The following is a 21,232-nucleotide window of genomic DNA, read 5'->3' as shown; positions in this document are numbered from 1 at the left end:
CAGTATGAGTTTCCATACGGCACAATTTGCCAGAACACTCGTTGCAGAAAGAAGCCGCGGATTTGATTTTACGCAGCTAGCAAGCTAGCTCGTACTGTTGGGTGCACAGTTGGTACACAGTTTTCTCTAAGAATGAAACACTTCTTATAGTCAGAGCGTCAACTTAAAATCAAATAATCAAAATGAATCTTGACAGACTTCGAAAGCGAGTACGGCAGTACATTGACCAGGTAAGAATTACGATTTCTTGATGAGTTTCTGTGTTGCTAGCTAATGCTAGCTTGCGAGCAAACCTAGCGTCAGTGGTTACAAACCTTCATAGTTTGCCTGCCTGGCTATCCTTAAGCTAACAGCCAGCCAACCACCCACAACATAAACTAATCATTCGAGTGACTCTTACTTTTTCTTTGTCTGTGTTTACAGCAACAATATCAAAGTGCTCTGTTTTGGGCCGACAAGATAGCATCCCTTTCCCATGGTGAGTGACGTTAATGTTCATGACTAGCCGGTATCTTAGCGACTTGCCAACTTGTCACCTTAAGTTATAAAGCTAATGTACCATGACTGGTGTGTTATAGGGAGAGCGTTCATGTTTTGTTCCTGTACTGTTTGTTTTTGTTGCGTACCATAATAGCTGAACTCAAACTTTAACCCGTGGTGATGTTGGTTAACCCATTAGCTTGCAAACAGCTGTAATGTTGTTTAGGTAGTCATGTATCTGTAACACCAGAGATTGATGGCCCTGTCTTTTTGTTAAAATCCCACATTAATGAATAAATAAATACTCAAAGAATGTGCGTATTTTTTATATTCATAGAGGATCCCCAGGATATCTACTGGCTTGCTCAGTGCCTTTACTTGACATCACAGTACCACAGAGCCTCCCATGCCCTCCGTTCACGAAAACTTGACAAGGTAATTACAGGTTAAGTGTGAGTTATTGGTATGTTTAAAGCCATGTGCTGGGAAATGATTGATAATAGGATAGGTAATATATTAAGGGTTTTTGTTTGTGTGCTTCTTGTAATGGTTTTCTCATGTGTTAAAATCATATCAGTCCCCAGTCTGAAACAACACTTGTCCTCCCTCAAACAGTTGTATGGAGCTTGTCAGTACCTTGCTGCAAGGTGCCATGTGAGTAAATGAAAAAAACATCTTCTCTATGGCTTCTAAACCCACTCCTATATGTTTATAAACTGCTGGATTTAATCTAGAGAATCCTGCTAGATTTTGTTAATGCTATAGATGTTTTTTTTTTTTTTTTTTTCAAGTATGCTGCCAAAGAGTTCCAGCAGGCCTTGGATATTCTGGATGCAGAGGAGCCAGCTTGTAAGAAGCTACTGGACAGGAGTGGGAAAGAGGATAATGGGACACCAGAGTCAACAAAGGATTGGGACATGTCCCCTGCCTCTGTAAGTATGGGCTGCCTCTGAAATATTGAAATATATTGCAAATAGATTAAAGGTTTACTGTCCAGTTTGTCATTGTTACTGTATGTCACATACTGTTGGCATAAAATATACTTTGTCCTTTCTTTCAAATTTCTGCTTGAGTCTTGTTAATGTTGTAGATGAAGCCTAAATTCTATGTGAAATTATGAGGAATATTGAGAATATTTTCTAGAGGCTCTGACCTCTGTCCTCTTCTGTTCTTTCCCTTCTCTGAAATATTTTAGATCAACAGCTCCATCTGCCTCCTGCGGGGTAAGATCTATGATGCCATGGACAACAGACCACTGGCCACATCCAGCTACAAAGAGGCCTTGAAGCTGGATGTGTACTGCTTTGAAGCCTTTGACCTTTTAACGTCCCACCACATGTTGACTGCGCAGGAAGGTGAGGCTGATCTGTGGCAATGATGTGCACTGATCTTTTAGTTTTGTACAGTTATGTGGCATGTTTCGTAATTTCAGAAATTTTTATAATGACAGTCGATGTGAAACATGTTATTCATTTTTCAATAGAGAAAGACTTCCTTGACTCACTCCCTCTGAGTCAACAGTGCACTGAGGAAGAGGAAGAGTTATTACACTTCCTGTTTGAGAATAAGTTAAAGAAGGTAAGAAAACTCTGCATTTAAAATGTATAAATATTGCTTTTGCTCATTAGTTAATTCAAGTATAAAGCTGATATATTTTATTATTCTCTTATTGTCAACAAATCTCATGAATAAACCAAAACTAACAAAGAATTGATGCTAATAACATGTATTGTCTGTGTAGTAAAAATCTGATTTATTCTTCTATACCATAGATGCATTATTATACAATTTTTTTTTTTTTTTTTTTAAATACAGGAATGAGCAATATTGTTGCATTGGATTACATATTCTTTCATTACAATGAACATAGACATTATTGTCTATTTTGGACAATTCGTCATTTACCGTCCAGCCTTATTCTTCAATTTGAGCCGAGTGTGAGAGAGTGTGTGAGAGAGCGTGAGAGAGAGAGCGTGAGAGAGAGAGCGTGAGAGAGAGAGAGTGTGAGAGAGAGTGTGAGAGAGAGTGTGAGAGAGAGTGTGAGAGAGAGTGTGAGAGAGAGTGTGAGAGAGAGAGTGTGTGAGAGAGAGTGTGTGAGAGAGCACTAACAACTAAATGGTGCTCTCCAGTGTTGCCAAGCTCCAGGGTTCATTTGTATACAGTTAATATTGATTGAAATGCAAATGCCTCATGAGGATATTCTGGCCTGGTTTTTTGCTACTGTCTTTTCATCTGTCACCTTTGTCTGCATTTTTTGTGACCTCGCTTTGTCTATTTTTCCACCTAGTCACATTTAAACCTTACACCCACTTTTCACACACATGCATAAACACTTACACATACTCACTCCTTCTCCTTTTTCCTGCAGTATAACAAGCCCAGTGATTTGGTGGTGCCAGAGATGGTCAATGGTCTTCAGGACAACTTGGACGTAGTGGTGTCTCTTGCTGAGAGGCATTATTATAACTGTGATTTCAAAATGTGCTACAAACTCACATCAATGTAGGTGTCTGCAGTTTTCTTCTCAGTGTGTTGTATTTTTGTTTTTGTTTTTTTCTTAGTTTTTTGTTTTTTTTTTGCTTTCTTTTGCAAGTACTACACTTGCTGGTTGAGCGTGAATTTTGAGTTCATACTAATAAATAGTGAATCTAGATTTTATTACCTTTGACTAATGATAGACTGGGTGACAATGAGCTTCAAAGATATCTCACATAACCCACTTGTGTTTCCCACTAGAAAGCTGGATATGATTTGAAGAAAACTGGTTGCACGAGGTGATTTGGATTACTATGGAAGTTGTCCAGAAAGTATTTAATGAAGCTGTTTGTTTGTATTTCAGGGTGATGGTCAAAGACCCCTTCCATGCCAACTGTTTACCAGTCCATATAGGAACTCTGGTGGAGCTTGGAAAAGCAAATGGTAAAAATAAAAAAATCAACCACTGATGAATGTTTACGTTGGTTGCTTCCCGTAAATATAATATTGAAGTCGAGAGTTTTGCTCTGATCAAAGCTTTTATGTGTTTTGTTTTGGTTTTTTCCCCTGCAGAGTTGTTTTACCTGTCACACAAACTTGTAGACTTGTATCCCAACAACCCAGTAAGTGTTGTGATTTTCACTTTATCCTGTTTCCATAATTTCCAGTATTTGTTGACCAAATAAAAACTCTTTATCAGGTGTCCTGGTTTGCTGTCGGGTGCTACTATCTCATGGTTGGCCATAAAAACGAACATGCTCGGCGATACCTTAGGTATATATTGGCACGCTCATAAGAAAGTATCTGTTTGAGGCCAAATTACATGCATAAATTTAGGTTTCACTTGCACATATTCAATTTTCTATAATTCCTGCAGCAAAGCCACCACCCTGGAGAGGACGTATGGCCCTGCATGGATTGCCTATGGCCATTCATTTGCAGTGGAGAGTGAGCATGACCAAGCCATGGCCGCTTACTTCACTGCTGCCCAGCTGATGAAAGGGTAGGTACATGACTGAATGGTATGGAGTTCCTAGCTCCATGTACTTTTATAGATGTGTGTTTTTGAAAGCGATCTTGGTGAGGTTTTATGTGAAAAATATACCCGTTATCTGCCTAAATCATAGAACGAAGCATCAGTAGAGAAAAGCTTCTCTCTTTAAACACTGTCCTCTGAATGGTTGCAGTTAAGTGCTGCAGCTGAGTTGTTTTATGCTGAGATGGAGATTGTGGAGACACAGTCAATAAAACCTCACATTGCCACAACTAATGGCACACAAATTTTGCTTTGACAGATTAATTCTTTGTTCGATGTTTGACACATTAAATGACGACAGGCAAATGTATAAAGGCATTTACTTTTTATGATTGAAAAGAATTGTCTGCCAAAAATGTCCTCAGCCATAGATGTAGCCTTCTTACTTAGCCTAATGCTCATATAATTAATGTTGCTGCTCATAGTTAACAGCTAAAACAAACTGTTGTTACTTCTGTAAAGGTTTCTATAGTTTGTCAGTTTGTCTTTCCAGTCACAAGTGTCTGGATTGGTAGATTTGTTTTTTGGATACACCTGCAACATTTTGTTCTTTACACTGGTACTTTCAGAAAAACAATATGAAAACATGAAAACCTGCAAAAAAAAAAAAGCAGGTGTAAGTATGGGCCTTTTCGATTTCAGGAACGTTTCTACTTTTAAGTAATCGTTGGTTTGAGTTTTTAAAGGATGCCAAACATAATGTAGCATTCAAACAATATGTCGATTTTTTAAGGGTTGCTTTTTAAAGCTTCTAAATTCTTGATTTTTCTAAAGTGTTGTTAAAACATAAAATAACGATAGCTTGGGTCTTGATGTGTCCTGCACTTTCTTATTCAGGTGTCACTTACCCATGCTCTACATCGGCCTGGAGTACGGTCTGACCAACAACTCCAAGCTGGCAGAACGTTTCTTCAGCCAGGCTCTTAGTATCGCTCCAGAGGACCCATTCGTCATACACGAAGTGGCAGTGGTTGCATTTCAAAATGGAGAGTGAGTCATACATCCACAAACACAAGAACACCTACGCCTTTAGTTTGACAAAAGTCATATAAATGTTGTTACCAGCACAAACAGATGTTGGCACACCGCAATGATATTTGTAAAGAATGATTTTGACTAGGTAAGAAGTCTATTTGAAAAACATGACCTGCATGCGTCATCCATTTACCATATGAAATCACTGAATGAACAATAACTTGCTCAACAAAGTGAGGATCAGCTGTTTTGCTTTTCTCTAGAAACAATTTTAGATTAAAATGTTGTCCATCAGTGCAGCCCTGTCTCCTGCTGTTCATTCGGTCCGTTAGTACAACAGCTCCCCTGTAGACAGTTTACAGAATATAACTCTGAGCATCAGCTAAAACTCACACATTGATGTAACTACCAGTTATTAGATTGTATCATCTTAGGGGAAAGGTCCGCCCCTCATGAGATCGTTTACTAAAGCTATATTTTTTCATATAACCCCAGATGTATCCAGCTGTGCAGATAATTTTGATGATTTGTGCGAGTTTTGACATACGTGGATAGTAACTGTGGTTGTAAACTATTTTCAACTACTTTCTGCTGATTAGCGTCTCCATGAATACTGCTGACGGCTAGGTTTATGAAGTGTTATTTGTTTGGCTGTGAATACAAAAAAACAAAATTACATTCACCTTTATTGTACTGGAATCTCAAAGACGGATACCTCAAAACTTTGTCACATCAAATCAAAAATATGTGCATGTGTTGTTTTTTTCTATAACCTGGGCACTGGCCATTTAAGGGGAATATGCACATACATAAATATAAGTACTGTGATTCATAACACGCCTAATGTAAAGATGAGCTTAAACAGCAGTCACATATTGAGGTCACACAGATTACACATACACAGTGGCATCTGGTTTATTATTTAGTTAATTCAGAGGAGCTGTGTGGTAAGAATGTTTTTCACATCTGCTGTTTCAGCTGGAAAACTGCAGAGAGGCTGTTCCTGGATGCAATGGAGAAGATCAAAGCCATAGGGAATGAGGTAACTGCTAATTTATTCAATTGGAAAAGTATCATTGTGATGCATGTCTGAAAAACACAATGTCTAAAGAATTACTTTAAATATGCCTTTTACTGTTTCCTTTCAAATTTAAGGTCACTGTGGACAAATGGGAGCCTTTGCTAAACAACTTGGGTCATGTGTGTCGGAAACTGAAGTAAGTATCAAGCCGGATTTCTATTTGAATAAATGGCCTTGAATAGCCCCAGTAGGGGAGTGACCTGTACAGTTGCAGCTGTGGCCTTTTTTTAAATGACATTATAGATTTCATGGACTTCTTCGAGTTAGCACACATAGTGCAGGTAAAATATGGGGGGCTAAGTTTTTCCTGAGTGAATATTAAAAGAAGATTGCCTGGAGTGCACTCTTCTCTAATTTGTTCATTCCCCTTCTTATCTATCTGCTGCAAACTATTTTCAGAGATGTCCTCACTTGTTCTTGGCAATCATTCTGCATAGGTAGGGTACCCATTGAGAATTCATGCAAAGACCCTTTAATGAATTATGCATAACCACCACTCAATAGATATAAAGGGCTTGCAGAATGTGTGTCACAGAAGTGGTTGTTTAGAAAGGCTTTATAGTTTTTTTTTTTTTTTTTTTTTTTTTTTTTTTTTTTTTTTTTTTTTTTTTGGAAACAGGGTTTCATCCATACAGAACAAATACAGAACAAACCTTATTGGTGCGTCATTCATACATTACTGTTTTTCAAAATGATTATAACTAAATTATTTATATACTTGGACATAATCTTCTGTTGGGAAAGTTTCTTTTTGCTTATCTATCTTTGCCATGAAAACAATGATCTTTTTTAGCATTAAAGGCATGATGCTGTATGAATTGAGGCGCAGCAGTTTACAGACCTGCTGACCCGCTAAAATCTCTTTAAATACACTCTATGATGAGATGTATCGTGTCACGTCTGCAATCGTCTGCGTATGAAATTGAATCCATTGATATCAACTTTGTATATTGCGGTGTTATCTCTGTAGAAAATACGACCAGGCACTGGAGTACCACCGTCAAGCACTGGTCCTAATCCCTCAGCACGCCTCCACCTACGCTGCCATAGGATATGTACACAGCCTCATGGGTGACTTCGAGAGTGCTATCGACTACTTTCACACGGTAAAACCCCTTTCACTCACAGTTTGATGGATTTTGTTTCTTATTTGGTATCATTTGTTTGACACCACTCATAGAAAGGAGAGTTGATGGCTTCTTCTGAGAGAACAAGCAAGAATAGGAGTAACCATGGAAATCAGAGCTTTTTAGTGAGAACAGAGTAGCAAGAGTAAAATCCAGTTTAATAAAATGAGGAATGGATAGAAAACCACATTATATAATAGATTGGTGACATCACCCAAAATACAGTATGATGGTTTTGATGATATGGCACTTGACAGTTTTTGTTTTATTGTTTTTTTTGTTTGTTTTGTTGTTGTTTATGTTGGGAAATGACCTGTGGTTGATTTTTCTTTACATCAAAAATATCTGTTTTTTTAAGAGGCTCAAAGTTGTATTTCGTCTTTCTGTGGCAGGCACTTGGACTGAAAAGGGACGACACTTTCTCTGTGACTATGCTCGGCCACTGCATAGAGATGTACATTGGTGACACAGATGCCTATATAGGTATGATACAGCTATACTGCAGATATTTTTATCATTGAAAAGTTATTGTGAACATTTTTTGTAGGCTGACTTGAAAAATCTAATTATTTGAGTGTTACAGCTGTACAAGTATTTCCACTACTTTAATGATGTTACTGGGTTTATCTGGAGTAACTGGGACATTGTCTTTGGGAAGAGATGTTTTTTTGCCATGGGCACCACAAATAAAATTTTGGAGCAGCAACAAAAATCTCAGTGGCAGATATCTCAAATATTCAGCAGACAAATCCAAACTTATCTGTAGGACTAGATACCACAATAGACAAATACGATTTTTTTATTTTATTTTACTTGCATCAGCTAAATTGTCCTTTTTATGGCAAATAATCTCTGTTCTGATTCAGTGAATCTTTAAACCTTTTCAAAGTTCACACCAACTCTGAGGTCTCTGTACTAATAACATGTTGTCATTTGTTTCCACTAAGGCACAGACATTAATGACAAAATGCGAGGCAGCTTGAACACTCCAGCGCTGATGAAGATGCTGAACACGTCGGAGCCTGGTGACCCTCTAGCCACGCCGAGGCAGGAAGACACCAGCATCGCGTCTTTGGAAACATCTATGTCAAATCACGACAAGATGATGCTGGAGACGCCTCTTCGACTCTCTTTAACCCTGGAGTGTGACATGTATGAGAGCGATGTCATGTTAGACACCTTGTCAGACACCAGCACGTGATCTCATCCTGTCAGGAGGTGGAACTGTCATAGCAACAGGTTGTCATAGGTACACATATCTAAGCCCAAGGACAACATTCAAACCAAAACTTTGGCACCTGCCCTCCAACAAAGGTTTCCTGTGGAATCCCCTTCTTGTGCATTAGATATGGTTGTTTCTGTAAGTGACAAAACATAGAACATGCCATTGTGAACATTATGAACTTGAGTAAAAGTGAGGGTGAATTTGTACACAAAGCAACTGCTGTACATCATATTCATTTTGCAAGAATGCACTTTAAAAGGGGAAATAACACGTGCCTTGGTTAAGGGGCTGAGTACTAGGTTTAGCATTGGACCTTGGGTTAAGCCTGAAGACAATGGAAACGTGATCCTCTGACACTTGATTGAACAGAGCAGCACATCTCGTATCACAACTAAAAGACTATAGTTACTTATTACTGCCTATGGCAGGACCCTCCATGTTGCTTAACCTGTGGATTTTCACCTTGAATAAAGAGCCAGCTAAATACAAATGTTTTTGTTGAAAACAGTTCTTGATAATTCCAACAATAAACTCTGCATTTATCTTTAAAAATTTAACATACCTGTTTTTTGTGTTAATTAGAATTAATTGGTTGATTTGTTAAAATGGGCAAAACAAATGTAGCTATGGGGCTGGTACATTTTTATTATACATTTTTTCTACCTATTGTGTATTGACATAATCCTCAGTGAGATGCTGTAGGTTATATTACAGGTTTTGAAATGGACCAGTTATGTTTCATTTAAAAACTTTGGCTACATGAAAATCTCGCACTTAAAAATTTTAATTTTCTCTAATATTAGACTGTCAGAGATTCTGTTACTTATATTTTCCCATATAGTTATAGTTAATAGTATAAACCAAATTTAACTAGCAAATTAGCCAAATAAAAATGTCAAACATTCTTTAGAAACTCTTTTCTAATTCTTTTCTAAGTGTTAAATGTTTTCAACACATTAATCTTTACAGAATACAAAACTCATTGTTTGGATTGAGTAGGCAATCATGTGCAAATTCATTTTTCAAAGCAGGGAATCCATTGCAGATTAGAGTTCCTGAGCAGGGAGCAGAGAATTTACCACTTCACCCCAACCCCTCCAGAGAGAAAGATGCGAAGTGATGTACATGTAGTATGAACCGGACTGGAGCTCAGACCTTCCCCTCAAATGTCATGTTCCGGTGTAGGGGAGGAGTGATTTTTCCCGACCTCAGATGAAGACTTCTCTTCATCTCTTCTCCGTTTTCCTCCCGGACCTTTTTCCAATGGATAACGGCTGTAGAAATGGGCTGTACTCCGTCTAAGTCGGCAGTCATTTACACCCAGGACAGGGTCTGTCGGGACCTGGACACCTGCTCCACTGTTGTTCCCAGCCTCAAGAGCTCCGTGTCAACACCAGAGAGACCTCGGCTCTGTGTGGAGACCAGCAGTGGCAGGCAAACTTTCCTCACTGGTGAGTTTATAGAACATTCATAAAATTGTAATTTCCTGTTTGATAAAAGTTATAAACATGTTTACTGGGTTGTCTTACAAAACACACGAGTTCAGATATGTCTCATACATGCTCGTGAAACATCAGAGTTCTTCCTCAAGTGTCAAAGTGTTAGTGGAGCCATGTCCATTTTATTGCAACCAAGACAAAAAGCAGCGCATCAAATTCAACGCTCATCGTGTTTCCTGAAAAGTTAGATTTGTGGCTCATTCTCTGACTTTTTTTTTTTTTTTTTTTCTCATCTGCTCCCCAGTTCCCTGCCGAGATGTCCACGGGCGGTCAGTGAGTCAGTCCTCCTGCCCTGACTCTTGGAGCTCTGCGGGCAGCGTCACTCCAGGCAGTTCGTCATGTGTGGATCAGTGAAGCCATGAAGCCCCGCAGCCCGCAGCCCGACCCCCGGACCTGCGCGCGAGAGGCTGCGGGGATGCTTAACCGACTCCAGTCTGCAGTTGTAGAGACACTGAGACATACTGCACATTAATACAACAACTGGGAGTCGGTTTATTTCCACTTCTTGATTGTGAAACGACTGTTTCTTAGCAGGGATTTAGTGCACCTATGATGTGTAATTTTCTAAGATATGTTTACATATAATAGTCAACTACTGACCACATCAAATATTTGACTGACTTTAGGAATAATTCATTAGGTCATCATGGTAAAACTCACAAAAAACAGGGTACAGTAATACTGCCATGGAGGATTGTGGCCATATTGTCTCAGTATGTTGATATTAGTCAAATGATCTGCCGTATTAAACTATATATTATTTTGTAACTTTTTGTAAGTAGATTACTTGTATTCGTAGGGGTAGTATTCATGAATGTTGATGCACTATACTCGGTGATACTTTATATAATCAAGAATAAAATGCTCATAAAAATGTATTCGAAAAATGTAATGTAAAAATAACCCATGCACGTTTCCTTTACATTGTTTCAGTCGTTTGATAGTAACTGGACGTAACAAGAGGTATATCCACTGACAGTACAGAGCCGTCTTTCTAATTCTCTCTCCGCTCGCGATATCGCCGTACTCTCGCGAGTACACGGTGACTAAACACGGGCTTGGAGAGGGAGATGGAGAGAAATGAGGTCTGAAAAGGACCAAATGACCGTGGGCAAGGAGAAAAACGTCGTCGAGATACAGTTCAGGGACATCCCGAGAGAGCAAGAAAACACACCGTGTAACCCCAAGCAGAAAGAAGAGAAGAAAGAAGTTTTTACAAAGGTAGTGAGCCGATCGTTTGCGTTGCGTCGCATTGCTTTTCCTGTGTGCAAAACAGACATGGAGGAGGCATGGAGGGAGGTGGGAGCGTTTCAGAACCGCGGACAGCGACAGTAAACATTAACCTTGTATCGGCCTAATTTTCACATTTCCTAACCTTTCTGACTTTATTTGATGGCCTGGTTGATTTAGTGTGTAAATGACGATCACATTTACAGGTAGTGTTTAAATATTGACTACAAAAGATTATCACAACACTACGTCCAAACCTGTCCATATGCTTGCATAATCTGTGGTCTAAAACCACGCTCTGTCAACATTTGACGCTCTGCAACTCCTTTTTCCCCTCATTTCCCCAATATTTAAAGAGTTGTAAAGGTGTCATGTGATTCTGAGAAGTGCTGCAACCAATCATAATTTTTGATATTTATCAAACCAATCTTTTTCTTCTATTGAAGTAATTGCTTAGTGTTTAAAATGTAAAAGATATTACAGATCCCGCAGAACCCAAAGTGATGCCTTTAAAATGCTTATTTGGTCTGTGCACATTTATGTGTTACATAATTGTATTCTCTTTAAGATCTTAAAACACAATTGGATCCTTATATTTTCCCTTTTTGTATGTAAGGTTAAAATTCAAAACAAAAAAATTATTCTGCACTGTCAAACAGAGTTATACTTGTGTATTCTGCATCAGCTTGTTCCTGCCTATTGATGAGCTGAGTGAAATGTCCAAACCGAAGACTCCATCAGTTTAAATGTTTTACATGTACATAATTTTACACTCCTTTCCCTAAAATCCAGCCTGACATATTTGGTGTCTTTGGAAATTTTTGAGATCAGCTCTGGTGGTGAAAATACAGTTCAGACAACATAAAATATACGACAGTTTTTTGCAGGCTGTGTATTTCAGTCAACGGATTAAAGCATGTTCCCATCATGATCAGATAACCCTAATTGGACATATATGTTTCACTTAGATGTGTAAACAGCGACATCTGAAAAGCAGAGAGGCTCAAATCTGAACCATCCTCTTTGTAGAAATGCATTGCTACCTCCACCACGTGCTGAATAGCAGAAAAAATATTTAAATGTTAAATATTGCAGGTGGTGATTCGAAGGCTCCCACCAAACCTGTCGAAGGACCAACTAGAAGAACAGCTCAGTCCACTGCCGTCATATGACTATTTTGAGTTCTTCCCGGCAGATCAAAGGTATGATAACATATGCAAAAGCCTGTTGCCTTTTCTTTTTTATGAAACTGTTTACGACTTCCCCTTCTTTGTCTTTCTCTCTCTCCACAGTCTCTATCCTCACCTGTTCTCCAGAGCGTACATCAATTTCAAAAACCCTGAAGATATCCTGCTGTTTAGAGACCGATTTGACGGCTATGTCTTCATTGACAACAAGGGTAATTCTTGACTTTTGCTTAAACTCAGCTTTACTTTGTTGTCAGTATGGTGCCGTGAAGGTGGATAAACAGTGTGACCTGCTCTGCTATATGAAATGCAAACAGAAACATGTTTGTTTTACAGCTACAAGGCTGGATTTTGTGGACAGAGAGGTGGCTTTAGAGCTTGCGTTGACATTGTCACTGTTTGATAGCTGGTGTGTTAAATGATGAGCTGCCTTTTATTCCAATATTTACTCAGGCCAGGAGTATCCTGCCGTGGTGGAGTTTGCCCCCTTCCAGAAAATTTCTAAGAAGAAGCTAAAAAAGAAAGATGCCAAAGCTGGGAGTATCGAAGAAGGTATTGAAATACAGAGCCATGATACTGTGATATTTAGCTTGTAGATAATTTGTTCCAGAGTAAGATACATAGAAAATCAATGTTTGGCATTACTGATTTCTATCCATCTTGGCCCTGAAACCCTCTCAGATCCAGAATATAAGCGGTTCTTGGAGAATTACTCCTGTGATGAGGAGAAGTCTATGGCCAATCCTGAGACTCTGCTGGGAGAGATAGAGGCCAAGACCAGAGAGCTCATAGGTACAGTATCATATGCACAGATAATAATTTTCCCGTTTATCATTAGAATAAGTTTCAAGATCCAGATGTAAGTTAAAATATAACATTTGTTTGCTTCTCTCCCTTTTTCTCTGTTTTTTGGGGGTTTTTTTTGGTTTCAGCCAAGCGAACAACACCCCTATTAGAGTACATCAAAAACAAGAAAATCGAGAAACAGGTAATAAAGACAAGAAAATGACCCACAAATTACTTTGAAAAATGTGAAAAATCCTTTCTTATTGCCACATCTTTCCTTACAGAGAATAAGAGAGGAGAAGAGAGAGGAGAGGAGGAGAAGAGAGCTTGAAAAGAAACGGCAAAGGGAGGAGGAGAAGAGAAAGCGACGAGAGGAGGAGAGACGCAAACGGAAAGAGGCCGAGAAGCAGAAGAAATTGTCTGATAAAGACATCAAAATCAAGGTATCTCTAGAAATCATTTTTGTACTTGCTTGTTTATAGTCGTTGTTTGGACGGTGCTGTCGAGTATAGTTATGGAGTTGTCCTGTATTATCTGTACGTCTCTTCAGCTCCTGAAGAAGAGTGACAGAGACGACGATGTGGACTCAGACCGAATGAAAGACAAAAGTGACATTGGGGAGACAGACAGGGGAAAATGGGAGAAAGCTGGAGGACAAATGAAGTCAAAGGACCCCAAAGAAAAGTGAGTGAAATTTATCACTGTAGCTGGCCTCTTACAGGGGAAAGCAGTTTCATGCATAATTAGAGTGTATAAACACTCTAGTCATTTTATCAGTAGATAATTGAGGGAACTTGTCCGTGAGTGTGTCTTCTGCCAATGTTTTAGGTGTTGGAGGGAGATCAGTGAATTGAACAAGTGGATCAGTTAGTTGAATGGTTTGATCCACTTGTTAGGTGGATCAGTTCATTGTTTGTTTTGGTCTTGTCATTGGATTTGCTGAGTTTTACAGAAATCCAGATTATTGATCGCGGTTTCAACATTTATTAGCATTTTAGCACGTTTCCAACACCACAATTAAAGACTTACAGTAGCAGGGTTGGAATCTGTTCAATCAGGTCTATTATTAAAAACAATAACAAAGTTTGAGTAAGCTACATTTTTAATATTGTTAAAACCTTTTTTGGAAACATGATTATTATTCTTTGGGAAACATAGATATTACTTGTCATCTATGGGTAAAATGGGTTTAAATGTTAATATACTGTATGTCCTTATGTTATGGTAGGAGAAAACATACACTTTTCTGTTGAAAGGTAACCAGAATCCTCATGATAACAACAATGTCTTTGTGATAATTACATATCTGGTGTCTATGCGATCTTCACTCTGGCCACTAGAGGCCAGCCCGAGAGCGACAAGGAGCAGAGAGAGCAGCACGGACGACGACAGAGAGATAAGGATCACCGTGGGAAAGATGAAGAGCGGAAACGGCAGCGACACCACTATGAGTTTGATAAGTTTATGCGCCGCAAAGATGAAACCAAATGGGGGAAGGGCTACTGCCAGGACCGAGCCAAGAAAGAGGGGCATCATCATGGCTTCTCTTACTGTCCTGACAGTGGAGACAAACTAGGAAAGGAGGACAGGGAGGACCTGGGTAATAGGAAGGAACGCCTCCGAAACAAGGTGAGCGAGAAGGTGAGCATGAGTTTTGGGGGTGGGGGGGGTGGGTGCTGTGGATTACAACTATTTCCTTTATCTTTCATGTTGCAATTATGACTTTGATTCAGAAGTTCACTAATATGCAGTTTGGTAACCATCAGCTGCAACACAAACAGGATACTCATTGCCTTGAGGCATGAATTAAGAAAATAACCGAGTGTGCATATATGAATATACGGATTCAAATTGTGTGCTGCTTGTCTCTCCCATGTCCCTGCTCTCTTGTCTCCCTGCAGGACCGTCCAGCCATGCAGCTCTATCAGCCAGGCGCACGCAACCGCAAGCGCATGAGTTCGGCAGGCAAGGGCTACGACTGCATCCCTGTGGGCCCCTCACCTGAACCCGGGACAGAGCATTGCTATGAGGTTGCCACTATGGCAACAGGGCTGGAAAAGGGGTTTGAGAAAAGCAAAGACGAGCAGTGAGCAGCCCGGGTGTTCAGAGGAAATGCAAATAAATGTATTCAGCCTTTGAGCCGAAGCGGATGGTGACAGGTTCGACTGGTTATTATTGAGCTTATAAAACTAATAAACTCCACTGAGGGAGAAAGCACTTCAAAAGCAAACAGTCTTTTAGTAACTGTCATCAGTGTTTAGGTGTAATAGAACACAGAGCTTTGAATGTTGGTCAACCATGAACATTTTCAGCACTTGCAAGTATTTGAAGTGTCCCACTGATTAATATTCAAAGAACTATCAAAGTGAACCATTAGTTTCAATCTTTGGAATAAACAGTTTGAAAAATACAGAGAATAGGCGCGAACAATAGTAGTTACCTTGGTGATAGCACAACAGTTAACTTGATTTCCCAGAGTTAGTTGCTATCTTAGTGCTGCCGCACAGATACAACTTTTTTTTTTTTTAAACTGCCTCCTGGGAGTTAGTCATCAGTTTCATCAAAGCATCGTCTCACGAGGAAGTCAAGTGTCATTTCTTTACACAATCGTGTTTTTGAAGCATGTTCCTCTGTTCCTCTTAGAGGCAGCTCACATGTGGTGCCCATCAATAGTCTGCTCGTGAAACCATCACCTCATCCTCTGCAACACAACTTGTTACCAAACCTTTGTAGAGTTCACTCAAACTTTTTAATGATCCTATAGATTTTAATAAAATGAAATATAATGTAAGTAGAACTTACAGAGAGTGGATGTAGAAAATGAAACATGGGAAATTCTGTGTGTATTTTTGTGTGTAAAGGGGAGTGACTGAGAGGAAGACTTATTATTGACCAAGAGGACAATGTCAACATGTTTTACCACTTTGTCCTCATTTTTTTTTATTTTTGGTCCATCTTAGTCCTCAACAGATTCAAGATTTTTTTTGTGAGCAAAGCTTTGTACATGATCAGCCATGAGCCAGGAAGAACACACTGTCTACATTTCTATAAAACATTTCCTAGAAAATAAAATGTAAGATTGCAGTATGACAGAGATAAGTGAAAACTATGAATTTTCTATGCTGTTTGCATGGTTTTCTATTAATTATGTCAATTAAATTCAATGGAAAAGCTACAAATATTGATTAAGTATAATAGTCTGTTTAACAAGCTTTATATTATTTTTGCATATGCCCTGTCATACCTCTTGTATCTTTTTTTTCTCCTTTAAGTTGTGAGAAAATAAATCTCTTCTACTGTTAAGACTGAACAGTGTTTTAGTCATTGTAGTACTTCTGTGACAGTTTGGGTTTGGCAACGTCTGTCTGCAGCACTGCCCATGGAACTGATGGCAGATATGAGTCAGCTATAGTTAGCAATTTATGAAGACTTAAGCGTTTGTGGTTGTTGACATGTTTAGCTGTTTCACTTGCCATACTGGAGGCAGGTTATCCAAGGCTCTTTAAATTTTGTTGTGATCACAAAAACCTGAAGCCAGGCAGTATGTGTGTGGAAGTTTTGTAGTTACTGTGAAAGATAAAAGTGTTATTTTTTTCTCATTATTCTCGATTGCATTAATCACAATAATTCATTAACTGTTTTTTTTAAACTATCACCCAGATAAAGCTGAAATGTGATGTTCAACAGGAAGCTAGAAACTAGCAACATCCTGTGAAGAATGAGTCTTGGATTTTTTTCACTTCACTAAATCTTTCTGTGTGTGTGTGTGTGTGTGTGTGTGTGTGTGTGTGTGTGTGTGTGTGTGTGTGTGTGTGTGTGTGTGTGTGTGTGTGTGTGTGTGTGTGTGTGTGTGTGTGTGTGTGTGTGTGTGTGTGTGTGTGTGTGTGTGTGTGTTGTAGGTTATCTTACTTTTTACTGGTACAGGTATTTTGGCCTCCAGAGCTGCAGACTCTGGATCTGTTATCATTAATCTTCTTGTTATTAGTCTCATTATTAGTCCTATTACCTGCCCTACTATTGTTGTTTTATTATGTTATTGTATTGTTCAAGGTTTCTACCTGTTTAAAAGGAGTTTTTCCTTACCACTGTCACCAAGTGCTTGCTCATGGGGGAATGTTTGCTCTCTATGATAATATTATATGGTCTTAAACGGTCTAGACCTGCTCTATATCAAAAGTGCTGTTAGATAACTTCAGTTAGGATTTTGCACTATATAAGCATTTAAGGATTTTAAAATCTTACATTTGCATACATGCCACAAGTTTTACTTTGAGGCAGCTCTTTGCGTCAATCACACCATAGCTGCCAGTGAAAGTATAACTCTTTGATACCTCAACCTCTTTGAAGGTACAGACTTCTAACTTTATTGCTTTTCATGTCAGGTTTCCGATGAGCCCTTTCTAGTGTTCCGTTGTCCCACGTTTACTGGTTTAGTTGAGCAGTGATTGCATACATAATTCATGAACCACATGGCGAGGAGTTAGGCAACCAAAGTGCTGATTGTGGAGACTGGAGTCTCACACATGGACATGTCTTAAGAGTCATTCCAAGACTGAATGTGGCGCGTGGCTATAACTGCTTGTAGGACGGAGACTGTCACGTGGTCCACTTCCTTTCTCTTGTGGTAACTCTTACAAGTTCAGACCACATTTCCTTGGCAGTCAAAATATCTGTAACCTCCATCTGCAACAGACACAGTCAGGCGTACCTGCCTCTCGTCTTATTTGCCTTCGTCTAGGTGAGTTGATTTATGCTGAGATTTCTCTGGAAAGCTACTAATCTTTAAACATTATTTCCAGCGTTAATATTGTTTTGAATTGGGCTTACGCTGTGCCATGTTTCACTTGCGTAATACTTTTGTATTGTTTTGTTGTATTTATGTGTACTTCAGTAAAAACTCTTTGATCAACATTTGATTTTTTAAAATGTCCTCAGTGATTTAATATAAGAGGAAGTGCCTGAAGTGGTAACTGCCCATGTAAATATATTGTGAGAGTATAACATTACATAAATAGAAATAGGCTAAAGAAACACTTGATCCCATTACGTGTACAACAAAGAATTATCTGGAGAGAAAGAAACTTTACCATATATATATTTTAACAGTTTTGTAGTTGTAATCAATTGCTGGGGGAAAAAAACAAATAGCCTAAAAAAAAATCTAATTTTTTTCTGATACAGTTTATTCCCAAAATAGTGTTGTAGTAAGGGTGATACTTGGCATTACTACTGTTCTGATCATTATTGCTGTAAGTGCAGTGTTGCGTTCTTTCCGTTGCTTAACTCCCAGTGAAAACTACAATGGTTCCACAATGTGCAACAATTTGTGGTACCCACTGCTCCACCCTTACCGACACCACCACCACATCCACCATGTCCGACAAGTGACAGTGAAAGTGTTTCCCTGCTTGTGTTGAGTTAACCACCTCATGGAGCTTATATGAAGTTTAGTTTTCCTTGCCTCTTAGTTTCAGTCGTTTATGATATAATCATTGGCAGTTGTGAATGTACCCCTCAAACCCTTGTGTGTCAATTGTACTCTTGAGAACGGCAGTTGGCACCACAAATCATGCGTGTCCTTTTCCTGTGTGAAAACTCCACCCAACATGTGCTTCTCGCACGCAAACAACAACACAGAATGATGGTAGCCTGATGTGAATCTTACAGTATCTCTTTCACACCTTGACATCAATCACTTTTGCACAGTTTTGCAAATGTTTTCATTCAGCAGCATGCGTCACTTTAGATAAGGTTGAGGTTAGAATAGAGCCTTTTCCTATTGTGGTGTACAATATCTGATGGTTTTATACTTATTACACAACAATTAGATGGCCACCATAGATTAAGATGTTAATGATATTGCTTTATTTCAGTATGTTGTGCAAAAAAAAATAAAAAGTTGTCTTCCACAACCCTCACAAACTTTTGTTAAACCCTGGCACACAGGTGATTGGAGCCCATTACCATCCAGTCATGACGGGAAATTTAAGCAGCACCAAGCTAGACAACGCCACCCTGTCCCTGTTTCAGAATGCGAACACCAGCATCATCATTTCTGTCATCTACATGATCGTCACTGCCATTAACCTAGTGGCAAATGGTCTTTCTATGTGGCTCCTCATCTTCCGTACCACACCCAAGACTCCCTCCATCATCTTCATGATTAATCTTACCCTCACCGACATGGCCCTTGGTACTGCCCTGCCCTTCCAGATTGCCTACCAGCTCAAAGGATACCACTGGGATCTGGGATCAAATATGTGCAGGTATTCTTCATGACTTCAGGATGATGTTGAGTCATTGATAGAGGGTGTCCCTCAACAGAAATCCACAGTGCATGTCCACAGCCCTTTAAAGCGCACTAATTAACACTTTATATCTTGTTTGTTAAAGTCATACAAACTCTAAAGGGTAAAAACAACAAGTTATGGTTTTATTGCGGGGGGTTTATATGCCAGACTATTTCATGGACAGGCACAGTGACTTGCTCTTTTCCCAAAGATTAAACAAACAAGGCACAATTAATCACTTACTGATCGTTAGAGGAGCCGTGAGGTATATTTTGTTACTCGTGGACAGAGCCAGGCCAGCTCAGCCTTTATCCTAAGCTACATTAGCTATCTGCTAGCTGTGAATTCATACAAAATGATCAGATATGAGTCTGGTATCAAGATCAAAAATAAGCACATTTCTCAGAATATCAAACTATTGTTAATCATCACTATTGTTTCATGATCATCATTTTTCTATAACCAGTGATTAATAAAACACTGTTCTACGTATCCACCTACAGTTTCCTGACCCTCGTCTTCTACACCAATATGTACTGTTCCATCCTGACCATGATGGCCATCAGTATTGACCGCTACCTGGGCATCATCAGGCCCATGCAATTCAAGCAAACCAGAGAGAGGAAGTCCATCGCTGTCATCGGCTGCCTTTTCATGTGGGGTTTGGTCCTGAGTGTTCTGTACCCACTGATGACCACAGACCTGACCTTTGAAATCCAAGATCTCAGGATTATCACTTGCTTTGATGTGCTGAAGAAAGACATGCTTCCGTCAGTGCAGGCTTGGGTGATCTTCATCTTCGGCATGGTGTTCCTTCTCTTCATCTTCCCATTCTGTGTCACAACATTCTGCTATATAAGTGTCATACGCAAACTTGCCAGGGATTCCAAGACAGCCCAGAAAAAGAGAGCAATACGTCTGGCCATCTTTGTTCTCCTGGTCTTCACCATTTGCTTTGCACCCAACAACATCCTCCTGTTGGTTCACAGTGTGCTGAGGCTCTTCTATAATAAGTCTGCCTACATGGCCTACAAACTTTCTCTCTGTTTCAGCTGTGTGAATAGCTGCCTCGATCCCTTCATTTACTACTTTGCTTCCAAGGAATTCAGACAAAAGCTGAGACAGATAATGAATCTGCAGAGCCAGAGTAGTGCAGACTCGATGAAGATGGAGCATAAAGAGAATTTGTACTCGTCATAGTGCGATTATGAAGGTCAAGAGAAAGAACACAGCAAAATGTCTTTGATACCAGAGCACACCACAGCATAGAGAGTGGGAATGTGACAAAAGAAAAAAAAGGGTGAGAAAGAAAGTGAGAGAATAATAGAGTGTGCCAGAGGTGTGAGTGTGCATGCGACAACATCTTGCAACATCTTTTCTTGGGTCAAATGTGAACGTGATTTGATTTAGTTTTTTATGTGCACCACAAAGCAAATGATCATGGACAGCAGCTGAGTCTGTTTGCCAAAATTAATCTTCATCTTCTCCATTATGTGTTTGGTTTTTTTTTCAGAGTGAGTAACCATTTACTATCTGTAGTTATGAATATCTGCCACATGCATCATAAAAGTTATCCTGACTGAATGTAGCATGCAAATATGTATAAAAAAATGTGATTAAAGTGTTTGCAATATTTAGCCTAACATAGCTGACCTTTTAACATTTCCAATATTGTCACTTTACATGTCTCCAAATATCTCTGGATGTTTGGCTAGTTTCTTTTTGTCCTTCTTAACTTGTTTCATGTTCAGATTCTTACTTATTTAACTTGCTTTGTTTCCAAAAAATAAAATTATTTTATAAATTATTATTATCGTGATTATTATTATTATTATTAGTAG

The 21,232-nt window shown here is 39.1% G+C and overlaps 3 protein-coding genes across 4 annotated transcripts; all 3 read left to right on the top strand.

Moving 5' to 3' along the window:
- The first annotated feature begins 36 nt into the window (after nucleotides 1-36).
- Nucleotides 37-8,956, top strand: cdc16 (cell division cycle 16 homolog (S. cerevisiae)). The gene is made up of 18 exons (XM_056390113.1): nucleotides 37-230; nucleotides 424-478; nucleotides 818-915; nucleotides 1,096-1,134; nucleotides 1,272-1,412; nucleotides 1,676-1,835; nucleotides 1,964-2,058; nucleotides 2,849-2,982; nucleotides 3,320-3,399; nucleotides 3,529-3,578; nucleotides 3,656-3,729; nucleotides 3,833-3,958; nucleotides 4,829-4,981; nucleotides 5,945-6,008; nucleotides 6,122-6,183; nucleotides 7,018-7,153; nucleotides 7,567-7,657; nucleotides 8,122-8,956. The coding sequence occupies exons 1-18, from the start codon at nucleotides 183-185 to the stop codon at nucleotides 8,373-8,375; spliced, it is 1,860 nt and encodes a 619-aa protein (XP_056246088.1). The 5' UTR covers nucleotides 37-182; the 3' UTR covers nucleotides 8,376-8,956.
- A 1,974-nt stretch (nucleotides 8,957-10,930) lies between these two features.
- Nucleotides 10,931-16,411, top strand: upf3a (UPF3A regulator of nonsense mediated mRNA decay). 2 transcript variants are annotated; one of them, XM_056390128.1, is made up of 10 exons: nucleotides 10,931-11,119; nucleotides 12,224-12,330; nucleotides 12,421-12,527; nucleotides 12,769-12,867; nucleotides 12,997-13,107; nucleotides 13,248-13,303; nucleotides 13,386-13,544; nucleotides 13,652-13,785; nucleotides 14,442-14,742; nucleotides 15,003-16,411. In XM_056390128.1, exons 1-10 carry the CDS (start codon nucleotides 10,979-10,981, stop codon nucleotides 15,189-15,191), a joined length of 1,404 nt encoding a protein of 467 aa, XP_056246103.1. In that variant the 5' UTR covers nucleotides 10,931-10,978; the 3' UTR covers nucleotides 15,192-16,411. The 2 variants fall into 2 exon arrangements, with proteins under 2 accessions (XP_056246103.1, XP_056246104.1); XM_056390129.1 differs by having other exon boundaries at nucleotides 10,932-11,119; nucleotides 14,442-14,730.
- Nucleotides 16,412-16,941: 530 nt separating this feature from the next.
- Nucleotides 16,942-21,198, top strand: p2ry8 (P2Y receptor family member 8). Its single transcript, XM_056390130.1, has 3 exons — nucleotides 16,942-17,839; nucleotides 19,048-19,367; nucleotides 19,895-21,198. The coding sequence occupies exons 2-3, from the start codon at nucleotides 19,075-19,077 to the stop codon at nucleotides 20,589-20,591; spliced, it is 990 nt and encodes a 329-aa protein (XP_056246105.1). The 5' UTR covers nucleotides 16,942-17,839; nucleotides 19,048-19,074; the 3' UTR covers nucleotides 20,592-21,198.
- The last annotated feature ends 34 nt before the right edge of the window (nucleotides 21,199-21,232 follow it).

This window comes from Seriola aureovittata, chromosome 11 (genome assembly GCF_021018895.1).
Source record: "Seriola aureovittata isolate HTS-2021-v1 ecotype China chromosome 11, ASM2101889v1, whole genome shotgun sequence".
Classification (NCBI taxonomy): Eukaryota; Metazoa; Chordata; class Actinopteri; order Carangiformes; family Carangidae; genus Seriola; species Seriola aureovittata.
This window is presented reverse-complemented; position numbering and strand designations above follow the sequence as displayed.

Excerpts from the sequence above, each read along its gene's own strand:
- cdc16 (XM_056390113.1), top strand. The coding sequence starts at position 183 with ATGAATCTTGACAGACTTCGAAAGCGAGTACGGCAGTACATTGACCAG. Across the intron at positions 479-817 it reads GATAGCATCCCTTTCCCATG|AGGATCCCCAGGATATCTAC; the intron begins GTGAGTGACGTT and ends TTATATTCATAG. Across the intron at positions 1,836-1,963 it reads CATGTTGACTGCGCAGGAAG|AGAAAGACTTCCTTGACTCA; the intron begins GTGAGGCTGATC and ends ATTTTTCAATAG.
- upf3a (XM_056390128.1), top strand. The coding sequence starts at position 10,979 with ATGAGGTCTGAAAAGGACCAAATGACCGTGGGCAAGGAGAAAAACGTC. Across the intron at positions 12,528-12,768 it reads TGTCTTCATTGACAACAAGG|GCCAGGAGTATCCTGCCGTG; the intron begins GTAATTCTTGAC and ends ATATTTACTCAG. Across the intron at positions 14,743-15,002 it reads GAAACAAGGTGAGCGAGAAG|GACCGTCCAGCCATGCAGCT; the intron begins GTGAGCATGAGT and ends GTCTCCCTGCAG.
- p2ry8 (XM_056390130.1), top strand. The coding sequence starts at position 19,075 with ATGACGGGAAATTTAAGCAGCACCAAGCTAGACAACGCCACCCTGTCC. Across the intron at positions 19,368-19,894 it reads CTGGGATCAAATATGTGCAG|TTTCCTGACCCTCGTCTTCT; the intron begins GTATTCTTCATG and ends ATCCACCTACAG.